The 26,027-nt window shown below is 39.9% G+C and overlaps 1 protein-coding gene across 1 annotated transcript in view; it reads left to right on the top strand.

The window, feature by feature from the left end:
• The window catches only part of atf1 (activating transcription factor 1), a 55,297-nt gene extending 35,408 nt beyond the window's left edge, over nucleotides 1–19,889 (top strand). The window contains exons 2-7 of the mRNA XM_028798566.2: nucleotides 1,009–1,131; nucleotides 5,108–5,208; nucleotides 14,381–14,514; nucleotides 17,090–17,272; nucleotides 18,047–18,206; nucleotides 18,565–19,889. Of these exons, the coding sequence (XP_028654399.2) occupies nucleotides 1,009–1,131; nucleotides 5,108–5,208; nucleotides 14,381–14,514; nucleotides 17,090–17,272; nucleotides 18,047–18,206; nucleotides 18,565–18,709 (846 nt within the window). The 3' untranslated portion in view covers nucleotides 18,710–19,889. The remainder of the gene's footprint in view (nucleotides 1–1,008; nucleotides 1,132–5,107; nucleotides 5,209–14,380; nucleotides 14,515–17,089; nucleotides 17,273–18,046; nucleotides 18,207–18,564) is intronic.
• The last annotated feature ends 6,138 nt before the right edge of the window (nucleotides 19,890–26,027 follow it).

Here is a 26,027-nt window from a genome sequence, read left to right as displayed (position 1 = left end):
GGAGAGGGTTGCAGAGGCGAGGGGCTACTCGACTGAAAGCTCAGAACCCCATGGTAGTCAAGCGAGCAGGAGGTATAATAAGATTGATAGAGGAAGAAGGTCTAAGGATACGAGAAGGAATGGAGATGTGAAGAAGATCAGAAAGATAAGGAGGTGCCCGATTATAAAGGGTCTTGTAAGTAATAAGCAGAATCTTAAAATCAATGCAATATTTAATAAGGAGCCAGTGAAGCTGTTGAAGGACAGGAGTAATGTGTTCTATGGAAGGGGTTCTGGTACTAATACAAGCTGCAGCATTCTGAATCAATTGGTGTTTGTGAGGAAGACCAGAAAGGATAGAATTACAATAATCAATACGAGAACAAGAATAGCAGTGCAGGTAGCTGAAAGAGATGGACGTAAACGGCTGATATTACATAAATGGAAATATGCAGACAGAGTAACATTAATATGTGCCTTGAATTTTAAGGTACTCTCGAGAATAACACCTAAGCTCTTAACCAGGTAGGAAGAAGAGATTAGAGAATTATCAATACTCAATGAAATATTATCACATTTATCCAAAACCGATTTAGTTTCTACCAGAAAAACCTCTGTTTTATCACTATTTAATTTAAGAAAATTAGCAGACTACTATAAGGTACTTTAAGGCCATACCACCTTTTTAAAGCTCCCTATTGCTGTTTTAGTAGTTTTTAAATATGTCATACTTACTTGCAGAATAAAATCACGTGAATAATGGAGGTACATTTCATAACAAGCACCTGTCATCTAATTGAAGGCTGTATGTCATTGCTTGTTTCTTTTTGTTCGTAGAATGATATTTTTAAATTAAGGTGAATATGTTGAATATTCTGTGTCTGTTTTTGCCAGGGTATTGAATGAGTATCAAGCATCATGAAATTTCAGTGAAATTTTCTGGTATCGTGACACCCCTTATTTATAGACTTCCCTGCCACAAATAAACAATTGAATGCATCACTCTTTCTTTCTTCTTTCTTTCTTCAGATGTCTTTGGGAGGGTCTCCGGTAACTGTTGTGCAACTTCCAGGGGGTCAGATTCAAGTCCAGAGTGTGATCCAGACTGCTCAGTCATCAGTCATCCAATCCCCACAGGTTCAAACTGTGCAAGTGAGTATTAAATATCACGACAGTGGCGGTGATTAAATTACCATCTGCTCTCTTGAAGGTTCTACCTGAGCCATGTCATTTGATTCTGGAAACTGGAAACATTAAGTATAAAGAATCAGAACTGTCTAATACTTGTTTAAAAAATCTTAGAAAGCTTTTCTTCATGCAAGGGAAACAGAGGTGCATGGAGTAAGTTACCATCACTGGAAGAGGAGGAGAAGTTTAACTTGGTTAATTAATGATCAGTTTTGCCTTGTGCAATGCTGGAAAGAAATTAAATAATTTGGTAATCCTACATTTATTTTCCTTACCTTTATTTTTCTTTACTCTTACTGGCACAAGAGTGAAGATATCAAAGTTCCCTTTTTGATGTAATATCTGCTTTTCACACCTTTCAGACTGGGCTCAGTCACTGGCACAGAGCTTGACCTGGCAAAGTGGATCTCAGGTTTCAAGTCCATTAAGAGAAGAGGTTGTCAGTTTTCAATTTCCCAAAGAGAGAGCGGCTCATCCGTTTTTAGCTTTTCAGAGAGTGAGAGCTGCTCAGTGATGAGTGAAACTAATTTTGAAGGAAGGGGTTACCTCTGATGAAGGTCACTTCCAGTTACAGAACTGGAACATTATTTTGTCCAACCACATCCTGGCATAGTTCAGTTTTCAGATACAGTCCTAAGATAGATGTCAATTGAGGCACACCTTCATGTCTTGGGGAGCCTCTACAAAAATGTCAGCTCAACTCTAGTTTACACCTTTTGTTATCAGATGAAGTACAGGGCTGACCAACTGTAGTACAAGCTGCAGTTTAATCATCTTCTCAGGAATGCAGGTTGGGGGTGAAGCTGTATTTCTGTATTCCTGCTATATCTGCTGTCTTAACAGGCCTTATTTGCTACTAAACGCCTATAAAAATGGGCAATGCCCACTTTGTCCTACACCAAATAGTAGTAAATCAGAGAATGTCACATCATGGCTTTCTGGTACGTTAGCTTATAAATAATGTTTACATGGGGGGGGGGGGTCTCAAACTTAATAGTATATCCTTTGTGTGGGGCTTGTTGTTGTTGCTGTTGTCCATAACTAGACACAATCCAGAAGAGACTGAGAAAGCTAAGAGGATGCCAGATTATATATGTGGAGTACAAGTCTGATGAGCTTATGCTTTGATTGCAAGGTACGAGTTAAGTTATATCTGTGAGCCTCAAGTCACGACATGGTCAGAATACAGCCACTATAGACGCAATCAGCTTGCTGCCAACCTTGGCTGACTCGTCTCAGTTATTTCCTATGTTGCTGTCATCTAGTGTGGATAGCCATAGAATTTTTTTTATTATTATTTGACACAACAGCTTCTGGAAAATAATGTTATAAATAGACAGTAGTTATGTTGTCGTGAAAAAGGTATAAAGCTGGTGAAGTTTTGAAACCTCTAGACTTATTGCAAGAAAATTGTTCCAGGGGCGCTGAACAAATGGCTGTTTCCCCTTGGGGATTTAATATATTATATCAAATAAAAAAAAAAAAAAGATTAATATTTTGATGGTAATTACCTGTAGGCTCTGGTGGATAGTTGCCCTGAAAACATTTCTTCATCACAAGACATCTGACTTGTCAGGACAGCACAACATGGACATTCTGCTGCCCAGTGACTGCAAACAGTCACCAACTGCCAAGCATGTTGTGTGCAGCAGGCACAGACAGTGCAAAAGACTGCATTATATCTAAGGCACGTGTGCTTGTAAACCTTCAAATTTGCGAGGTGCCATGCTTTAAGGATTCTTAATCAAGTCATGTTGCTGGTCAAAATAAAGTAATTAGCAGTTTCTTTACATATTTGACAGAGCTACGATTGATAATAAAATTGTTGCTTTCTAATACATTTGCTTACAGTTTTTGCAAACTTTGATATAGTTCATTATTTATCATATATGTGTAGTAGACCCTACAGCGTCCTAATTATAAATGGCCCAGCAGTCAATGTGTTAACTGTATAACACACTGTTCAGGCTGCTTATGGAACAATATGTGCACTTTTACTGTGTACAACACAAGAAAGTACAGAAGAGTTCTAAGGTAAATGCATACAAGAGAAGCAAGACTGATATCAGAGCTGCGCGAATGAGCAAAAAAATGAATTTTAATTTTTTTTCATAATAAGCAAACTAACAGTGAGAGGACGGCATGACAAACGTAAGTAAGGTGGATACCTTCAGTTACTCTTACAAGATTGTGGGGGTTTCATACCTAGTTTTGTAAAACTTGCTTGTAATTAATGTTATTTGTTTTTAATAAATTCAATAAAATAATAAAAAAAAAAAACTATAGGGTGCAAACCGAGGCTGGTTAAGAATAAAATCCACAGACGTATTAGGAAGTTTTTTTTTAACTGAAAGAACTGCAGATACTTGAAATAAGTTGCCAGGTAGTAGCTAATGGAGGAGTAAATTGTGAACCTTCAGATATCAATGCCATTTCACAAACATTACGTGAACATAAATTAATGAGCTACTTGTGGCCAAATGTTCTTAACAAATTGTCTTTCTTTTGTTCTGTATTCTGATAAATGCATTTATCTAAACAATTGTGCAAATTATGTAAAGTGAGGATAATAATGAATGGAAATTAGCTACTCCTGCATATATCTGGTCATTTTGAAACCTGACCAGTGTTAAATATTTATAGCTTCTACAACATCCCCTGTAATGTATGAATTTGTATGTTTCTGATCTTTTTTATATTGAATACATTTGTCTGAATCTAGCAAGTATTGGTCTCTGTCTGGCAGTGTCTAGATTTAGCGTATTAAACACACACACACACACACACACTAGGGCCAATTAAGCATTGCCAGTCCACCCAACTTACATGTCTTCAGACTATGGGAGGAAATCGGAGCAGCCAAAGGAAACCTATGCTGACACAAGAACCTAAGTTGCAAATGCTGGTATCCTCACATGAGAAGTTATATTAAATCTCTAACTGGAAAATAATTCAGAAAGAATCTTTTGGAAGGTTTGAGACAGTGCTAAATTACTAGTATGAAAAGCTTAATTCTTCTCCAGTTTATTAGTTTGAATTTTTTTTTTTTGGATCTTTTATTGAATTAATTAAACGCATATAACATTCCATGCAATCAAATCAAACTTAAGAAGGCCAACAACCAGAGCAAAACTGTTAAGAGTAGTAAAGAGGGAAAGGAGTCTTTTCCCCCAATATAAATGCTTATTCTAAGATGTTATTGATTAGGTCCTGCCAGGTTTTAAAAAGTTTTGAACAGATCCAGTTTCAAATAGTATATAACATCAGTTACCCACTGACTTAAAAGAGGTGGCTTAAGATTCTTCAAGTTGATTAAGACAAGTCTAAGTGGTAGTAGTGAAGTAAAGACAATTACAGTTTGTCCTTCTCCTCTTTAAGCCCATCTGGGAGACCACCAAACTCAGCTGTTAATGGATTAGGAGGGATTGTGACACCAAGGCTGTCTGATAGGCATTTAAAAATTTTGGTCCAGAATGATGTTCATTTGGTACACCCCAAAACATGTGGCCCAGTGAAGCTGGGGCTTAGTTGTAACTTTCGCAGGTTGGATCTTGCCCTAGAAACATTTTGGACAATTTCAAACGAAGATAGATGTGCTCGATAAAAGATTTTAAGTTGAATAATTTAATGTTTTGCACACATGCAACTAGAGTGAATTCTGTGCGTGGCTGCTTTTCACTCTGTTTCTGAAATGTTGAGTGGGAGATCCTTTTCCCACTGTACTCTGGGATGTTTAATCTTTCAGATTGTTATTTTGGAATTTAAAGCAGTTATTAATTCAAGGGAATTTAACAAAACAAAAGGTTTGAATCATTGCAAGTTTTGAAAAGAACTTCATTCACTCCGAGGGAATGCGCTTTTTAAGTTTTGTTTGTGTTCCGTTTTGTGGTTTGTCAGATGTGAGCTGGTAATCTGAATTTCATCATTTTATTTCTCATAGGTATCTTCTTTGTCAGACAGTGAAGACTCTCAGGAGTCTTCAGACAGTGTTGCTTCCTCTCAGAAATCCAGAGAGATCCTCACCAGACGTCCCTCCTACAGGTAATCAAGATCAGTATTCCCAGTTTGAGCATTTCACCGTTTGCTCCTCTGTGACTGCTTAATAAACCTCTGTGTTGTCTTTTGAGCCCCTGAAATGAAGGGATTGTGTTCAAAAAATGCTTTAGTTGTCTCACATTTTTATGTAATCGTTTTGTTCACCCCACTGAATTAAAGCTGAAAGTCTGCACTTCAACTGCATCTGAGTTGTTTCATTTAAAATTCATTGTGGTGATGTACAGAACCAAAATTAGAAAAAAGTTGTCTCTGTCCAAATATTTATGGACCTAACTGAATATATTATGTTATGGTTACATTGTAGCGTACTAGTTAGCACTGCTGCTTTGGTTTACAACACCTGGCCCAGTGTCCTGCAGTGAACCAACACCCGTCAAAGGTTACTTTACGCTTTGTGCCCAATGCTGCTGCAATAGACACCAAGTATGAATGAACATTTATTTTAAAGGATCCATTTGCCGACTTAACAAAAATGTCTGTTCCAAAAAAATATTAGCATGTAATGTAACTAATTTTCTTGATATTAGTGAAATGTGGCAGTGATGATATTTACAATTTGATTAATAATTATAGAACAGCATCTTCTGCTTGTATCTGTCTATCTACGTATGGCTTGGTAGATCATCATCAGAGAAGATCTTCAACACCTGATGATGTCTCTGAATTGCACACTTCAAGTAGTCATTGAATGCAAGGGATATGTGACAAAGTGCTATGATAGCTTTAATAGATCTGTCATTGCTGTGTCCAAATATTATGGTGCCCTGCGAATAGGGTGAGGCATGTAGAAAAAATGTAATTTCTTCATGTTATGACCGAAATGTATGCAGATACCCTTAAATGAAAGTCTGCGATGTGCACTTTAATCAAAATGTCTGAATTGCCTGATTTGTAATTTTAAAGTGTGGACCAGAGGGGAAAATCAAGGAAAAGTGTGACTTTGTCCCAAACATTATGGAGGGCCCTCTGTCTGTCTGTCTGTCTGTCTGTCTTCCTTAGTATTTTTGATATCTTTTCTTTTGTATGTATTTAGATTTTAGTTACTGGAATGCTGTTTTGCAGTCTCTGAAGCAATGGCTTTTATCTTTTTACTTATAGTTATGGAGAAAAGTGGTCTTCTATGAAAGGGTTAGGGTTAGTGAGGATAACTGTATTTTCGGATTACCAGGCTTTGATGGAGAGCAACAGACTAGATCAATAAGACTCTAATCACTCGGTGGTTGCTGTTGTCTTTTGCTTTTTTTCTGACGATGAGGGCACATTTGATTTGGCTGCAGTGATCCTTAATTTGTATAAGCCTTCGTTTCAATTGCCCAAGCTGTATTGTGGGTATTTGGCTTTGCATGCTTCCATTTCCTTAACAGTCCTGTCACGTTCCAGCGTTGTACTGTTATGTCCCTATATGTACTTTTTGCCGTGACCTGCATAAATGTATTTTGGATTTCTAGCTGAAATGTAAACAATAACAGCCGGAAAAAAATGTGGATGCGATGTTATTCTGTTGCAGGACACCCTCACTTCTATAGTGACAATTAAGTTTGTTTTTAAAAGATGAAAAGAAACTGTCAGAAACTCATCCAAATAATGCTCGCCGTTTATTAATGTGTTTCACTGTAAACTACATCCTGGCCTGTGCAGTCCTCACCATTCACCCATTGCGTGATTCTTGAGTAAGACACTTAACTATGCAGTACTCATGTTGTGGAATAATAGAAAGAGTTGTATTATTATTATTTATTAGTCAAGATCACATGAATAAATGATAATGTTGTGCTCTGTGAAAGCTTTATAACCTTGCATTATTATTTGCTGATTTTGTGTATCCTGTTGACTACTACGTTTGTCTGTTTTGGTTGGTATGCCTTTTATTATTTCTTAATACTGCAGTGTCACCATATTGATTTGTAAAACATGTCACAGTGCTGGCGTATATAAAAGGTGCTGCATGAAATTGGTTTGAGTTGTATAATTACGAACTGAGTGAATTACAGGAAGGTAACATAATGACATTATAGAGAAATTAGATCTAGTAAATCAGAGGTTGTGTGCCATTGGAGTTGGTAGTCGTTGTTTTCTTCAATGTGTTACCTTATTTTCTTTTTCTACCACAATCTCTCAAACATAACTCTGAGTAGTATGTGTTGCAGACCCAGTAAATACCACATATGTGTTTTACAGTTCAAATGCCTTTGCGTAAAGTACTATCCCCCCTGGCACAGTATTTATATTTGCTACTACTATTAGACATGTTTTATGTCTTACTGTGATGATAAAAAAATGTGACATCAGTCTTCCTGTCCCTGACATACACATTTGTAGTTCTCATTCATTCAGTGGCAAAGGCCTAAACTATATTAATGCAGGCCACTCTTTGGCTCGCATCACTGTATGCTGGCTTTCATGCAAGACATTTTCGGCTTGACTATTTAGTGCTGGAAGGGAACTTTCTTAAACTTGCTAGTGTCCTTTCTATTAATGAATGTGAAAACAGATAAAGGTAGTGCAAAAAGACAATTTCCCTTGTGTACCAAATATTTGTGAAAAATTTGTAAAGCTTCTAGACTTTGTTTGAAGTGGAATCATTTGGAGGAAGGCAATATTTATAGGCAGACAGCTACAATACAGAGGAGAACACCATTGGGAAGGAGCAGTTTGGTTTTATTCCAAGTACAACTCATGCAGTCTTTACATTGGGACAGCTCACAGAGAAGCATCGAGAAAAATATAAAGGTTTGCATATGGTGTTTATTTTATCTGGAGAAGATTTATAACGGAGTCCCACGTAAAGAGGTCTGGAGGTGTATGAAAGAGAAAGGAGGACCAGAGAAGTATGGTGAGGATTGTCCAAGAAATGTATTTTTCTTCTCGGTACTCAAATGTGGCACTTGGTGCCACGGCCCACCTGCCAAGATGTTTTGCCTGCCAAAGGTAAAGTCATCTCTGATGGAGGATCGCAGGAATCGTGGGGTAGAGGAGTCCTCTCATCAGATTGGCTGGCCCAGTGCTGTTTCAGCTTTGGAATGGCCAAATGGGGGAGGCAGCTTGATGGCTGAGGTCTCCATGACTCTAAACAAATCCAAATCATATTATGTGATATCATATACTGTTGAATTCTGCTCCATACTTGTCATTTAAAAAAAAAAAATTATACTGTATTGAAGATGTGTTCTGTTCTGTGTATTGTATTATTTTGACACCCACTGCATGCCCAACCTACCTGGAAAGGAGTCTATTTTTGAACTGCCTTTCCTGAGGTTTCTTCCATTTTTTCCCTACAAGGGTTTTTTGGGAGTTGTTCCTTGTCTTCTTAGAGAGTGAAGGCTGAGGGGCTGCCAAGAGGCAGGGACTGTTGAAGTCCATTGCGGCACTTCTTGTGTGATTTTGAGCTATACAAAAATAAATGGTATTGTATTATTGTATGAGGGAGTGAGGACTCGGGTTAAAAGCAGTGTTGGGTAACAGACAAGGTCCCAGTTAGAGGAGGCCTGCACCAGGGATCTTCTTGAAGTCCTTACCTCTTTGATCTGGGTAAGGATGTGTTGACTTGTGAAATAAAAGAACAATCCCCATGGTGCAGGCTTTTTGCTGATAACATTGTGTTGTGTAACACCAGAATGTAGGACATCTAGAGGAAGTTAGATGATTGGAAAAGGGCTTTGGAAGATAGATGATTGAAGAAAAATTAGGTTTAATGATAATCAGGATTCAAAAGTTAACCAGCATGGAGAGCTACCGAAAAGACTGGACAAGTTTAAATATTTAGGATAAGTGGTAGCCCAAGATGGAGAATTAGGGATATCTGTTAGAGTGCAGTGTGGAAGGAACAATTACAAGAAGGTATCAGGAGGATTGTGTGATCGAAGAATAAAGGGGAGGGTTAAAGGTAAGGTTTAATAGAAAATGGGAAGGCCAGCAGTGATGTGTGGAGTTGAGACATGGGCAGAAGAAGTTAGATGTGACAGAAACGAGAATGTTGAGATGGATGTGTGCAGTTACGAAAAAGGACAACATAAGAAACGAGACAATTGGGTACAACAAAAATGTTGTAGATATCAAACAAAGTACAGGAAAGTAAGTTGAAGTGGTATGGACATGTGATGAGAAAAGGCAATGAATATGTGGGCAAAAGTTTGATGGGAAGAGGATAAAAGGCAGGCGAAAGTGGAGGTGGATGAATAAAGTAAAAGAAGATCTGAAGGAAAAGGGTCTCACTGAGGAGGTGCAAGACTGTGCTGTATGAAGAAGGTTGATCAAGCATATTTATAAGAAGAAGAAGAAGAGGAAGTCTGCTACTGCTACCACCAGTACTTTTATAGCCATGGATGTTTGGTATTGCAGCATTCTAATCCTTTCTATTTTAGATACAAACATTTTATATTTTCGCTGGGTTCAAGTTATGTACATTAAAAATCCCTACCAGTCATAATGTGTTTTGGAATTTAGGCCTGTACACTATATTAAGGTTTGGCTCTAGTCTTTGTTTTTCTTGGCAAGTGTGGGTATTTAGTTTTTTCTTTAATTATTTGATTAAACTGTACAAAGCAAAATTACTGCAAGTGAATAGAGTTATATTTTCACAATTACAATTTTTCTCAGTTGGGCATTGCCTTCATGTAAAGTATGTAAGCTGCTACTTGCCTCCATTCACCAGAAAAAAAAAATCAAACCGGTAGGCAGAGTTGTTGGACCACACGAAACAAGTATCAGAATGTCCATGTTGTTGTATTGACACTTCAAGGTGCTTCAAGTTAATGTTCCTTAAATAATAACTTCAAATATTCATCTACATTTTTAACCCAAATATGTATTACTACCCAGAAAAGTATTTGATTTTGATCATGTGAGAGCAACATTTTAAAAATATATACAGTATATATATATATATATATATATATATATATATATATATATATATATATATATATATATATTGCAGTGCAGGTACAGAATATTATTGTCAAAAATACAAAAGTCATCCCTAGAAGTTCTTTAAAAAATGTTATCAGCAAAAACAAATTGAAAGAAGAGGTGAAGTATTTGAAGAATACTGAGGAGGCAGTACAATAAAGAAAAAAATAACAAATGCTTTTCATATTTGTCAAATGTTTTCCCCTTTAAACAAGTCAGAAACCTATATAGTAGTGAAATATTGATTACAAAACATTTAACAAGTGAGCAGTCAGAAATCATTTAATTGAGAGTTTCGTCACTATACTAGTAACCGTTACGACATTTGGTAGTGAAGTATGAAAATGCAAGACAGGCGTCTTTAGAGGGGAAGCACCCAGAAGATGAATTGCATGGTGAAGCTTTGGAGCCCAGCATAAGGAAATCCTCTCAGATTTACAGGTTGTAAGCATCACAGACAGTTGGAGCAACAGCTTTGTCATACAGTAGCAGAGTTTTAAAGATGAAAATGATTTGTGTGCTTATTTGAGTAAAAATGAAATGAATAAATGTGCTGCGTCGTGTAGCCTGACTGTTCTGATTGGTTTCCTGTTGCGTCATGCTTATATCCTTGGCAGTGCTGCTGAGGTAACAATTGGTTAACACATATATTGCTTAAGTAAGATTATTCTTTTTTTTTTTTTTTGTCCTTTTTCATAGTCACAGTAGTGTGTGTTACTTGCTTGCTCTAAAATACGCGCTCTGGTATTGAAAAGATTCATTGCACTACCTCTGAACCTCATGCATAAATTGTATACTTCTGTTGGTTTTACATTGAATATGAATCTGACCCTTATTCTCCAAAATGTTAAACAACGTTAGTCAAATGCTGCAACTTACCTTTGATTGCATAAAAGCACATGGCATTTATTTACTGTTTTTAAAACTTGCTATTTCTAATGACAAACAGGCTGGCTAGCTAAAAACCAACAGTGTTAGATTTTGTTTCGTTTTTTTTCCATTTGTATACATTTGCACTGACAGTTCCATCCTCTGCAATCAATTGACTTGTTAACTAACCACTGTCCTATTTTGAAAAGCATAGTTTTGGCAAGTTTGAAGTTATCTTAACATCTGTGTCTCTATTGGAGCATTACGTTAACTCCATGAATGTATCATATTCAATGCTGGGAGTCACACTGCGGAAAAGTTGTTCCACATCCAATTCACAGCTACAACAGAATCAAAATAACCACAAAAACAACAACAAACATGCTTAAATGTTTACAGTATTAGTATTTTGCATCATAAATCACTATCCCTTGACTGTTGTCAGAAGAGTGATGAGTGTTGTTAATTAATTATTGGATATAGTTTTCTCAGTATGAATTAACACTGAACGTGAGGCGCAAGATAAGTCGTATCTCACTGAGCCTGTCACAATATATATGACATATGAGAGAAGCCATATCTCAGGAAACAGCCATTACAGTATACCCGCCGCCAGCTGGCCTGTTGGCTTTGCTGCTGTGTATTCGTTATCTACTCTAGTGCTGCCATCTAGTGGATAACCACAAACGTTTCTTTCTTTCTTTCTTTTAGAGACAAAAAATATTACTCTAAATAGACAGTTTATATTTATGTTCTCCTGAAAAAGGTATAAAGCTGCTGATGTTTTGGAACAACTAGAGTTGTTGCAAAATGAATATTTTGATGATAATGTCAGTGACTGAGATGGTGACAATCAACTGGAAGATGTGGAACCTGTGGGCCCTGGCACTGATGTGGATCTTTGGCGTGATGGTGTTGGCTGGCAGAACTACTACAGTCACTAACTACCAAATGTGTTGTGTGCAACAAGGGTGCTATGTTTACAGAGCAAGTGCCTCTCCGCCTGCAATCTGCATGGTGCCATCCTTCAAGGACCCAAATGGAGTCCTTTAGACATGTTGCTGGTCTAAATAAAGTAATTAACCACTTCTTTACATTTTTGTCAGAGTTGCTTTCTAATACATTCCTTTACATTTTGATGAATTTTGATAGAGTTCATGATTTATCTTCTATGCATTGACCTATGCTGCAGCCTCCTGGGAATAAAGGGTTCAGCAATCAGTGTGTTAATGGGGCATTTAATGAGGATCCTTCTGTCTTTTCCTTCCCTTTCTCTTTAAATTGGATGTTCTGCCTGTTGAACTTAAATGGAGTTGATGTCTTGGAATAGTGAAGTTTTATTCAGTGCGTTTACATGCACACACAGAACCGGGATAAGGTGGAATCCTGGTTTCTTAAAAATCCATGTTTATATGCGCAAGTCCACTTGTGGTAAAAACATCATTAAACGGCACAAAAAAAGAGTTACACATCATCATTGGCCACCATGATTCTACAAACGAGCATTACGCCTGTGTTTATTTTCTTGTGTTTTATAAATACACTCTGTCCTTGATAAGCGGTGGCATAAATAACATTCATCCCTCCTTTTTACATCTTTGACCTGAGCCTCTGATGATTTGCAGTATGAGCCCTGGCTGCTGCGACACCCGGTCACACTGTTTCAGCATATCTTTAGCAAACCGGATTACAAGTAAACCGACACTTTATTAATATGTTTCTGTTTCCGGATTGCCCTCCGCTCACTCTCTTCTGCTTGGCTGTGCGGATGAGCCCTGCGAAGGAGCAGCATACTGGTACATGTGTTTCTTGCCTTACACCCAGTGATGCTAGAATAATGATAACATGGGCGTTTTACGTCATTAAATTAAGTATTGTGTTAGGTTACTCATTACTTGACAGAGTAATCGGACTACATAACACACGTTACTTTTTCTGTGTTACCCTGCTGCATTTGAGATTGTGCCACTCTGTACAACCAACTCGTCAGCATAAATCTAGCAATTTCTGGAATATTCAGACAGATTATTTCAACCTGGAGAAGGAATAATGCGATTGCCTGGGCATTTGCCTCAGAAAAGTTATTTTTGTGGACAGTTTATATAGATAGATAGATATTTATTGTCATTGTCACTTTTACAAAGGAACAACGAAATTGAAGGTGCAATCGACTCAGTGTGAGGAATAAGAGTTAAAAAGACAAAAAGACAGAATATAATAACAAACCGAATAGTAATAAATATACAAATTGCACTGGCTGACTTAAGGTCTATATTGCACATTGGAAGAATAATATGGAGCAGTTTTATTCTGAGTTCAGGGCCATGATTGCTTTCGGATAAAAGCCGTTTTTAAGATGGTTTGTCCTGGTTTTCATAGCTCTGTATCTCTTGCCCGATGGCAAAAGCTGGAAGAGGCAATGACCGGGATGTGATGAGTCCTGTGAAATGTCTATTGGTTTTTTGCGGCTTCGGGACGTGTAGATTTGTTCCAGAGTGAGGAGGGTACAACCAATTGTTCTCTCTGCTGTCCTGACGACCCTGTGGAGCGCTTTCTTTTCTGAGGAAGTGCAGCTGCCGTACCACACACACAAGTCCGTATGTAAGCACACTCTCGATGGAACAGTGATAAAAAGCAAGGAGCAGATTTTTTGGGAGATGGTTCTTTCTGAGAATTCTCAGAAAATACAGCCTCTGCTGCGCCTTCTTTAGCAGCTCCTTGGTGTTGGCGCTCCAGGTCAGGTCATCCTCCAGCTCCATACCCAGAAACCTGAACACCGGGACCCTCTCCACACAGTTTGACCTGTGGCTGGTGAAGGCGTGTGTGAAGCCAACAGATGCACAGGCAAACAGAGTGCAGGTGAACACGAACAAACTACACATTCCTTAACTGTAACCCAATTGAGGGTCCTATTACCAGAGAAATCTACATATGTTAATGCAGTTTCTGTGAATAACTGGATTATTAAACACACTGAGTGACAGATGAGTGTTACAAAAATTCGATAATTGCTTACGCCTGACTAGAAACAAGCAGAAAATGATTCTTTTGTTTTTTCCATGAGGTGTTGAAATTAGCTCGTTGCCCTGGGCCTGCAACATTTGCATTGCAAAAAGAAAAATCAGACAGTTTTGAGAGAAGGTATTAAGTATTACAGAAGAAATAAAAAAAGGAGACCAGCTAATGTGTATATGATGTGTAATAATGTGTTCAAGTTCTCAGTGATTAACAAAGAGTCACATATTAAGAGATGCATTTCATTGTCATTCAGTGCTTTTCAGTTGCATCTGCAAAGCGCTGAACACAAATCAGCCAGACGTTCAAGAATCCCTGACTTTTTTTCACCCACTTGAATACGTTTTTGTTTTGTTTCCACAAGAAAAATCCTGAATGAGCTGTCCTCTGAAGGAATGGCTGCACGGAATGAAGGTGAAGAAGAAACTGCCTCCTCTTCAGCCATCTCCACCATGACTGTGTCCACTCCAATCTACCAGACCAGCACTGGGCAATATTGTGAGTATCGGTTACAACACTGAAAAGGGAAAAAATGTGCATGTCTGCAATGTCCAGCTGAGTCAACAGATGGCCCACAGTTTAGGCTGGAAATCATTAACTCTCCTTAGATCTGATGTGTCTGTAACTCTCAGGCAGGGTCTCATTCAAGAGCTCCTCTGTTTCTAGAACACAAGCTTTTTCTGGTTTTTTTTTTTTTTGTTTTTTTTAAAAGGTAGGACCATCAACTAATTCAGCCAATTGTGAGATACTAACTAAGAAAGTATTGAGAAGATTGTTAACTAAGAGCCCTCGTAAAATATAGCAGGTGTTTCTAACATTTCTGACTGAAAGTTAATCTTGCCTTGTGACTTTGCCAGTTCAGAGATTTTCATCCACTATAATGACTTTAGTCAGAGCCGTGTGTCAAATTGCACCAGATGTTGACGTCTTATGGCAGAACCACTGGGTCAATACCTGTGAACATTTAAATTAGCAGGCAGTTTATAGGAAATTAATGTGCTATCTAATAGCATGGGTTTACCTGGTTTATGAATGAAATATCACAGTAGATAATTCTGTCATACTTTTATGAACAGGCAACTGGAGTAACAGACAAAAGTAAAGCATGTAACGTAAATTAATTGAGAGGAAGGAGAAAAAGCCTTTGATACAGTTCTGCACAGAAGTTTAATTTTGAAGCTAGAAGCCAGTGGCATCAGAGGTAACTTGCAAAACTGGATTTCAAGTTGCTTAAAGGGGAGAAGATTAAAGGAGAAAGCTGTACCTGCGGATATGAAATGGAGTTTTTCAAATCTGTGCTTGGTTCAGCACCCAAATTTATACTAATGACATTGGTTTTGATGTTGGTAAACCGTGAAATCTTCCAGATTACACTCAAATTAAGAGGGATAACAGAGGAGGGCAGCGCAAGATATTTAGAAAGACCTGGACAACTGTCAAAACTAGACAGACACTCGTTTTAATGTAACATGATACATGCAGGTAAAGGAATATTAATAACAAATACAAGATGGGCGATGCTGGCCTCTAGGGCACAACCTCTGAAAAGCATTTCGGGGTTTATATTGTTAAATCATTATTATATATTTATTTTTTATTTGTAAACAAATTCTGGTAGTTATTTATCTTTTTGATAAAATTGTATAGATTTTTTTTCTTTGTTACTTATTCATTAATAGTCTTCCCTACTCTTACTTGTATTTCTTTTCTTGTAACTTTCTTTTTGACATCTTGTTAAGCACTTTAAGCTCTGTTGTTTATATGAAAATGTGCTACAGAAATAATTATCATCCGTGCAATGTGCAGAAGCAGTTAAAAGGTAAATACTGTAAAATGTTAGGTCTCCTTGTAAAACTGAATTATAAACCAATAGTTTGAAAGTCGGGTCTTTTTGTAAGTGACGCTCCTAAAATGTATGAGCGATCTCACACGTGCTTAGCACGGATAGAGCACTGTCACAGACCTCTTTTACTCCAGTCTGTAAATAATACAAATTACATTTAAATTTCAGTTTTTTGCCTTCGATTACTTAAAATAAAAATTCAAATAAAGAAAAAAATGTGCTGTATATATATATATATATATATATATATATATATACTCTGCATTATTTGACAGTAAACTATTTCAACCATTCTCTGATCTGCTTCTCGCAACTGAAAGAGGGCACCGTGGCGGATGTTAGCCGACTTGCTGACCAACCACAAGCGTTACCTGGTAGGTAACCACCCATACAATCAGATTGTGATTCAGACTACGAATGCCTGCAATGTAATTACCCCGATCTACATACTGTCAAATGAACGAACCACACGCCGTGGCGCAACATTAGAGGCTTTGCCGCTGACGTCCGAGGTTCGATTCCCTGAGAGGGGGAGTGCAGTGAGTGTGTATGCCTGATGAGCCCAGAATGAGGGCGAAACACGTGTCGCGTACTCTTTGCATTATTTGACAGTAAACTATTTCAACCATATATATATATATATATATATATATATATATATATATATTCATGGCGTTCGTAGTCTGAATCACAATCTGATTGTATGGGTGGTTACCTACCAGGTAACACTTGTGGTTGGTCAGCAAGTCGGCTAACATCCACCACGGTGCCCTCTTTAAGTTGCGAGAAGCAGATCATAGAATGGTTGAAATAGTTTTACTGTCAAATAATGCAAAGAGTACGCGACACGTGTTTCGCCCTAATTCTGGGCTCATCAGGCGTACACACTTACTGCATCCCCTCTCGGGAATCAAACCTTGAACGTCAGCGCCAGAGGCGAAGCCCCTAACGCTGTGCTACGGCATGTGGTTCGTTTATTTGACAGCATGTAGATCGGGGTAATTACATTCATGGCATTCGTAGTCTGAATCACAATCTGATTGTTTGGGTGGTTACCTACCAGGTAACGCTTGTGGTTGGTCAGCAAGTCGATACATCATATGCAGAATACTGTCAGAGTGAAATTTAGATGCCACTGAGAGTCATGGAATCAGGTTGTGGACCATCTCTTCTCAATTTCTAAGCTTAACTAACTTTTCAAAATTGTTAACATTTTTGTTTGCTTTTCAGTTGCTATCGCACCGAATGGAGCAATCCAGCTGGCCACTGCCAGTGGAGACTCGATCCAGGGTTTGCAGACGCTAACCATGGCAGGCACTGGCACAACCCCACAAGGAACCACCATTCTGCAGTATGCACAGACACCTGACGGACAACAAATACTTGTGCCCAGTAATCAAGTGGTGGTACAGAGTGAGTAATTCTTTACATGTCAGTGTCGTTAGTGCCATGACTAGAATTTCCCTTTCACGTAGTGCACTGCAGTAGCTTGAACGTGCTTGCTAAGGCCCTGAATGTGTTTCAGTACAATTTTTTTTCCCTGCTTTCAAAATCCATACAGTCCTACAGGTCCCTGTGGCTGTGCATTCTTATCTCGCCCAATATGACAGTTTGTCATTCTTACTTTTAATTAATGTCAATGCTTAGTTAGCTGATCTTTTTTGATTCTCTCACTTGTGTTTTTTCTAAAACGTAAATTTCCTTTGCTATATTCATTTGATCTGTTTCACTCTTTCCTATAGAGTTTGTCCAAATAATTGTGCCCAAATGTTGATGACACCGAATGTAAAAGGGGAGCTTGACTGGTTTGCTTTATTTGTAAGAAATAAGAAAGTGAATTCATTTATCCCCTTTATAATTCAGTGTGGTTTGCAGTCATGTGTGCGCCCTGTTAACCACCAGCATTTGAGTACAATTAATGGAGCAGACTTTACAGAAAAAGAGCAATAAGCATGTAAAGTGATGGCACAGAATGCACATATTTTGGATTTTCTTTGTAGTCCAGATAACGGAACAGTGAGATCAGTTAAAAGTAAGAATGACACACTCTTTGGGAAACAGGAGTAAAACCCACAGGACTAAGCCATTGTTGTACATGTATTTCTTCCTTTAGTTTAGCCTGTAGTGAAGGAACAGGTGACAGACGCATCACTGATTAGATTTTTGTTTTTGTGCCGCTTTCTCCAGCTTCTGCAGGTGACATGCAGGCCTACCAGATTCGGAGTAGCACAACAACATCATCTCTGCCCCAGACAGTGGTGATGACGTCTCCTGTCAGCATTGCATCCCAGACAACCAAGACAGATGACCCCCAGATGAAGAGAGAAATCAGGCTAGCGAAAAACAGGTGAGCTCTCCTAGCAGCCCCAGGGGATAGTTTTACATCAGAGCAGTTCTACTGAAGCAGCATTTAACATATTTTTACAATTTTTACAATGCAGTTTGATTTTTAAGACCATGTCACATTACACAACTTTTCCAGCAATTTTCTTTTGTACCCTCATTTACATGATTTCAAAGAGTCCAAAGCATTCAGGGGGCATGCTGCCATAAAGTAGAGTCGTGTAGTGTGATATGCCCAGTGACTCACTCTGACTAGTCCAACAAAATCAAAAAAAAAAAAGTCCGCTCCATTCCTCTCTTCACTTTCCACGGTGACGCCACATTCATTCCTCCTGTTAAACAGAACTCCTCTTGTCTTGCAGAGAAGCAGCACGCGAATGTCGCAGGAAGAAGAAGGAATACGTCAAATGTCTAGAAAACAGAGTGGCTGTCTTGGAGAACCAGAACAAAACCCTCATTGTGGAGCTGAAGACTTTAAAAGACCTTTACTGCGTCAAGACGGGGTAATGCTATCATCCTCCACTGCAGACGCTGTCACCAAAAAACAAACACACACAAAAAAAAATACAAACAAAAAAAAAAGACTTTGGGGTTGGGATTGTTAATATTATATTTTTCTTGTTTTTATTATTTTTTTTTTTTTCCTTTTGCGAATTTTTAACAAGTGGTCGAGGGAAGAAGAGACCAACATTTTTAAAGTGTTTTTACCTTTTTAAAAAAAAACAAAAAAATGGAAAAATTAGCGTCAGCACTTTATTATGAGGGGCTGTTGCTTTTTTTGAAAACAAAAAATATTAAGGACTGTGGCAGATCTTTTTGAGCCCACGGCTGGACTGTGAAGCTGGCGTGAGGTGTGTGAGGTTTGCTTGGCTGGCTGCTGTGCACCTTATCACGTAGGACCAGCTCAGTAGGAAACGACGGCTCTGTACTTTTTTAATTGATAGCTTGTGAAAACTTGACTGCTGCCATCAGCAACTGTATAGTGCAATGCATTGGTCCTTTGCAAATCAGAAATCGGTATTGGCTGTTTGGGGGTGGTCTACAAAAAAAAAAAAAAGATGTGACTTTTTAACCAAAAAAGTGAAAGTCACAGCAATTCTTTAGCTGACATTTTTATCTTGCTTTGATTTGAATAAACCAGTAGACATTGGCTTCAGTCTTCTCAAGGTCCATACATTTTTTTTTTTTGGTCCATGACGCTGTCAGTTGTTGCTGCCTAATGCGACAGATGTGATGAATTCAAATGCCCAATTTTTGTTGAGGTTTGAAAAGAAACATTTGTCTTTTCTAATTTGTTTTCCTTTTATTGGATGCTGGGGTCTGGGACAGAACAGGAGCCAAGTGCTGCCCCTGTATGCTGAAAGTCCAGTGTTGGGACCTCACTTCAACTAAGGGAAGTCGCACTCGTACTCCTTTGAGTTGCTAGCAAGGTGGAAAGCACCCATTGGGCCCACGTAAGCCTCTTCCATAAATCGGAGGCACAAGACGCACCTGTCCAGGATTGACATGAGAGAGAAAGTACAGCAAAACGCTAAATTCAAGTTGCTATTCGTGGTGGTAGTCGTCTCCAGCTGGGTTCTTTCCTCTTGCTAGATGAACCGTTTTCATGTCTACATTTGTAAATGCTCAGTTTTAGTATTTTGTGTCTGTTTTTATTTTACTGCTAATACACAGTGAGTAAAAATAAGCAATTGTCTTCTGTTGTGTCCTAAATCTTATTATTCTTATTAGTCACATTACATACGAAGCTCCGTTACCTCGTCACGATGTGAATCTGTACAGTTAACCTGCATTCTCCACTGTAGGGCCAAGGGACGATGGAGAGTATCCTGGTAGCCAGGCTGGAAGTTGTAGACACCAACCCAGGGGTGGGATGCCAGCTGGCCATGGGATGTGCTCACTCAAAGATAAGCTTACTTATCTACTTGATCCAACAGTGTGTCTAGCAGGAGTGGAACAGGTTCAGTGGTGGGAAGTACACTGTGGGAAGGTTGTTCAACTTTGATTTGATTAGATAAACTTAATCCCAAAGGGGAAATTCAGGTGCATGCAGCAGCACAAAAATAATAAACAAGGGTACAGACACTCGGCAAAATAGATCACCAGAGGTCAGAGGCTACAAATATTGCCAAAGAACATTCAAGCATGTGCCTGCAGCACAGTGGTGTAGCCAATGCACACACAGTAGCTATGGTGTAGGCTCGATGTCTGTCTTCTGCTACAGGTCAGTGATGTCATGCTAGCTTTACAAAGCATCATGGGGCTCTGGGGAAAAAAATTAGTCAAAGCTGTATGTGCAGCAGATTTCTAGGAAATTGTTTGGCGAACAATTCACCGGTGACCACTGCACGTTGACTCGCTCAATCTGTCGAGAATGAAGCCCTTGAATGCGTCTGCTGCTAGCGAGGATGTGGGTATTGTGGACAGCAGTTATGTTCTGTTGAATTTGTTTCAATTAGCTGACACTTCTCTAGTGCCTACGTGTGGGGAAAAGAAACTTCAGTTATAAATACAAGATGGGAGACACTGGCCTGTTGGAAGCAACCTCTGGAAAGGATTTAGGGGTTTATGTTGACACATTTCCGTTGACTAAGCAATGTGTACAAGTGACTAAAAAGGCAAATCAAATGTTAGGGTACACCATGAAAAGAGTTGAATATAACGCAAGGGACATTGTACTTACTAGTGAGACCACCTCTGGAGTATTGAGTACTGGTCTGGTCACCAGGGTATGAGAAAGCCATAGCAAAACTTGAAGGAGTGCAGAAGAGAGCAACAAAGTGCATCATGGGACTTAAGGACATGTCCTACTGTGGCAGATGTTTAGTCTGAAGAGAGAAGACTGCATGGGATTGATAAAGGAGATCCAGCAGATTTTTTTCAACTACACAGTGAATCACATACTCTGGGACATCAGTGGAAATTAAGTGGAAGTGCATTTAAGACTGAAGCCAGGAAGCACCTCTACTGAAAGAATTGTGGGACTCTGGAACAGACTACCAAGACATGGAGTTGAAACAGAAACCTCAACAAGCTGGAAGAATGAGCTGGAGGAGCTACGGGGACAGCTTACCTACTAAACCAATGGGTGAAAAATTGACTGAATGGTCTCTTGTTCGTGAAACTTGTGTTTGTATATTCAAGTGTTAGGCTACTCTTTAAGTTTAATGTCAGTAAATGTGAAGTACAGTAATCCCTTGCTACTTCGCGGTTCACTTTTCGCGGATTTTATATGTAAGCATATCTAAATACATAACGCGGATTTTTCGCTGCTTCGCGGGTTTCTGCGGACAATGGGTCTTTTTACTTGCTTCCTCAGTTGGTTTGCCCAGTTGATTTCATACAAGAGATGCTATTGGCGGATGGCTGAGAAGCTACCCAATCAGAGCACGCAGTTAAGTTCCTGTGTGCTGCTGATTGGCTCAGCGATGGAGTGCTGCATTAACCAGGAAGTCTCATCTCACTCATTCATCATTAACGTGCTAATGCTTCAGGGGCCGTGTCCAAGCACCAACAGAAGATGCAAATGATTGCAGAAAAGGTAAACGTTTTGGATATGTTGAAGGAAGGGAACAGCTACACCGCTGCAGGACATCGATTCTCTTTATTTAAAAAGGAGGAAAAGCATATAAGATCTACGGCTGCAGTGTCCTTTAACCAGAGTGCAAAATGAGTTGCAAGTGGACATGATAAGGCAGTAGTCTGGATGGAATCTGCTTTAGGAATCTTTGCAACAAGGTCAATGACGTCATGACCGCCTACAAGCTGCTACGTGTACTTCGCTATACAGTAAGTGTAAACTTATCTACCGATTTCATATTGCTTAGCAGTTGTCCTTGTTATTAATAGAGTAAAGGGTGGGTTGTAAACAATACAGGGAGGGTTTAAAAACGTCCAAATACATGTTAAATAATTAAATAAATATAGTGTCCCTACTTCGCGGAAATTCAGTTATCACAGTCGGCCTTGGAACCTATCTCCCGCGATAAGTGAGGGATTCCTGTATTACACTTAGGAACATGTGAGGGTTGAATACACAATAGGAAGTCTGAAAATCGAGACGCTATCAAGTGGCAGACAGTGTTCAGAGGCCATTAAGAAGGCTAACAACAGAATGTCAGGTTATATAGCGCCTTGATGTGTGGAGTACAAGTCACAGGAAGGTCTGCTCCAACTTTATAACACACTGGTGAGGCCTCATCTGGAGTCCTGGGTGCAGTTTTGGGCTCCAGGCTATAAAAAGGACATAACAGCACAAGAAAAGGTCCAGAGAAGAGCAACAAATCTGATTGAGGGCTACAGGGGATGAGTTATGAGGAAAGATGAAAAGAGCTGAGCCTTTACAGCTGGGGTGTTGAACTCCAGTCCTGGAGGGCCCACCTGTGCCCATCACACAATATCTGAAAAGAAAGGTGAAGGTCTCACTCATTAAGCTTCATCTCTCAGGTTGCCAAAACTTTTTGATGATCTTCTTAAAAAAAACAAAATCAAAAGAGTGGAATTAAATAACGGGTTTAATTACTAACAATAATTTGCTTCTCATTAAGAAACTGGTGGGAGTGAAATTGGCTGGAGTTTGAAGTCCCAATTTAGCTGGTCATCTTTCGGCTCATTTCACATATCATTTGTTTGGCTGTCATTTAATGAAGAAAAGAATCAATTTGGAGAGCTGAATCCTTAAAAACGGGGCTATTACAATGATGGGAAAAGAAGTTAATTAGCAGTGAAAACTAATCACTGATAGGAAAAGGGTTAGAATGAAAACCTGCAGCCACTGCGGCCCACCAGGCCTGGAGTTGGACACCCGTGCTTTACAGTTAAGTAAAAGAAGATTAATAGGTGACAAGATTGAAGTGTTTAAAATTAAGGGAAGGTGTCCTGTGGAGGGACGCTGGGACTTTAAAACACGTTTATCAAGAACAAGGGAACACAGTTGGAAGCTCGTTTAAAACTGTACTTGGTTATGTTTAAATAATTGAGCTTTGATGGGCTGAATGGCCTGTTATCATCAAGATTGATGTAATCGCATTTACTCAAGCCCCCCCCAGTTTGACCACAAGGAGCTCACTTTAGCTGCCTGTGCTCCAGTTGGGAAAAACATTTGAATCAGCTGTATCTCAAAATGCTAAGGCAGCTTAGATAAAGGTGTCAGCCTAATAATAAGTAAGCGTGAGGAGTTTGTTATCACAAAGTGTGCCCCCTTTACCGATTTTGGGCTGGGTGCACCAAGTCCTTGAAGTTGCTGGTGTATCTGCAGGGAGCCACAACTAATGGACTACTGTCCATTTTATTGTGCCAAAATTGACCTGTGCACAGACAGAAAAACAGGCTGTGATATTTCTAGAAGTACAACACACTGCCTCTTTATACAGGCTGCCATGAATGTTATTCTGCAGATGTGGTGGGACTCATTAAACCTCTGTACACGTGTGTTTAGGTTTGTTCAAAAGTGGACTTTTAATCTCCGGCAAGCACTCTGGGCATGTGCTATTTCTGGTATAGCACGGATACACCCCCAAACAGCTAAGTGGAGACCACCGTCTCCTCAGGAGCATGCCCAGATGTTGTCAGGAGCACATACAGGCACGTGGGGGGCCATACATGCTATCGAGTCACATTAGGGGTTGCCATGACGAAATTTAAGTTTTCAAACGAGCAAACAAAGATCACATCAAGTCGTTGGGGAGCAGGTACTGGCACAGTGTGTCACCACATGACAATACAACTCAGGATCCCAGTTGGTTACAACCCCTCAGGCGAACACAGTCCAGTCCCACCCTCCAGAAATGACCTATCTGCTGCAGCCATGTGTTATGTGGGTGACCCCCTTGGCCTGGTCCAGCCAATTGGGCCCCCAACAATGAGGCTCCAACAAGCTGGATCACCCACAGGTAATCTCACCACGTCCTTAGTGCCATAACTGACGCTCCCTCACAATGCAGGTAATGTGCCTCATTCGGGACTCCATGAGTAACACAGTCAAACCAGTGGTACTCAAGGATTTTCCAGGGAGAGATAGTACTGAAGGAGTCCAGTCTTCATCTCGGGTCACTGGATAGTGTCCATGTCTCAGACAGGAAGCACCAGGACTCTAAAAAGACTTGGACCTTTATCCTTTTACAGAGATATTGGGGGCACCACACACCCCTTTCATGTGACCTCGTCCAAGCTGTCTGACTTCAGAGGAAGAGTCACCACAGACCTGAATTGTCACTGCTGAGGTAAGTAAACCTTGAGAAGGTTGACACACTCTCTGCAGACAGTCACACTGCTGATGAGCCCAAGAGGTCATTAAAGGCCTGGATGTTGGTTTTTTTCACCAGGACGCATGCAAGCCCAGACCCTCACTCAGTCTCTCAAGTGCCCCGATCAGAGCCTCCATTGACTCAGACGATCACAGCAAAGTCAAGCTCAGTGAATTTTCCACCACAGATGTCCCACGACCCTGACTAACACCCAGTCCATACAATAATTGAACAGAGTAGGAGCAGAAACAGACCCCCAACAAACCCCAGAATGAACTGGGAAGAAGAGGATCTGCCTCCACTCTGCACAGCACCAGTGTACAGGCCATTCAGCAACCTTGGGGGGATTCCACAAACAAAACTCCGGATGTCCCCCAGCGCAGCTCCATCAATGGAGTCAAATGCTTTATGAAAATCAAAGGCTGCAAAGAAACTCGATATTTGGGTTTGCACTCCATGAGAACTCCGTGCCAGGATGTGGTTGATGGTAGACTTTACCAGCAGTCTGCTTTTACGCCTAAATGAGCAAGTGACCACAGATCCTATGGAGGATGACCTTAACTGGCCCCAAGAGCAGTGTTACTCCCTAAGCAAAGTCACCACAATCCAGGCAATCACCCTTCACCTTTCCAGATAGGGAGCAGAAGTCCCATTTTCCAGGCAGCTGGGATGACGCCCACCTCCCAAGTGGAAGCAAAGATTGCTTGCAAAGCCAGGACAGCCTGACCACAAGCCTGGAGAAGTTCACCCCAGATACCTGCAGCCTTCCCTCCTTAACTAGTTCACCACCTGTGTAATTTCAGCGAGATTGGGGGTTCAGCCTCAAGCATTGTGGACCCAGAGATATCCAACATCCTAGCTGGAGGATCAGTTTTAAACCGCTGCTTAAAGTAGCCAGCCAAGTGGGTCAACTGCAGTGTCATCTGTAAGGAACTCTTCCCCTTAAAGCACATGGAACTGGGAAAGTCTGGCTGGTTTCTTGCTATACAACACTGTCACAAGTGCAAGGGAGAGTAGTCCGTCCCCTCACCAGCTTAACACAATCGATAGGTGGTCTAGTTTCATGCTGACTGGCAACACTGCAGAAAAATACAAAATAAAGCTACCACTGCTGAATCTCACAATTTGATTTTAGTGTGGCTCTCCACAGGATGGGTGGCCATAACCACCTCCTGCAACTGCCCAAGACACTTCAGTTTTGGAAAGGTGGCGACTGAAAATTGCTGGAAATGTCTCAGTGCAAGCCAGATTTAAAAGCAGTCTTGTTAGGTTAATGTTTTTGCCCATTGATTTAAGATGGTACTGGCGAGTTGGTACCTATGTGGAGGGAAAGCTCCAACTTCACTACCAACTTTAAAGGCCATGCGGACATCCAAATAGGTTTCATCTTCACTTTACACAATTTCATGTTGTCCCACATCAGAATGACCTGCACAGACTGCTTCCCCACACGAACCAGGCAGTCTGCACATGGTGGGTGGAAGAGAAATGATCCCGAGAGCCCAAATCTTCAAGAGTGGTCAGCCAGCACCCAAAAAAAAAAAAAAAAAGATTGCTGAGCCGGGTAATAAACATACTGG

The sequence above is a fragment of the Erpetoichthys calabaricus genome, chromosome 3 (genome assembly GCF_900747795.2).
Source record: "Erpetoichthys calabaricus chromosome 3, fErpCal1.3, whole genome shotgun sequence".
In the NCBI taxonomy this organism is placed as follows: Eukaryota; Metazoa; Chordata; class Cladistia; order Polypteriformes; family Polypteridae; genus Erpetoichthys; species Erpetoichthys calabaricus.
This window is presented reverse-complemented; position numbering and strand designations above follow the sequence as displayed.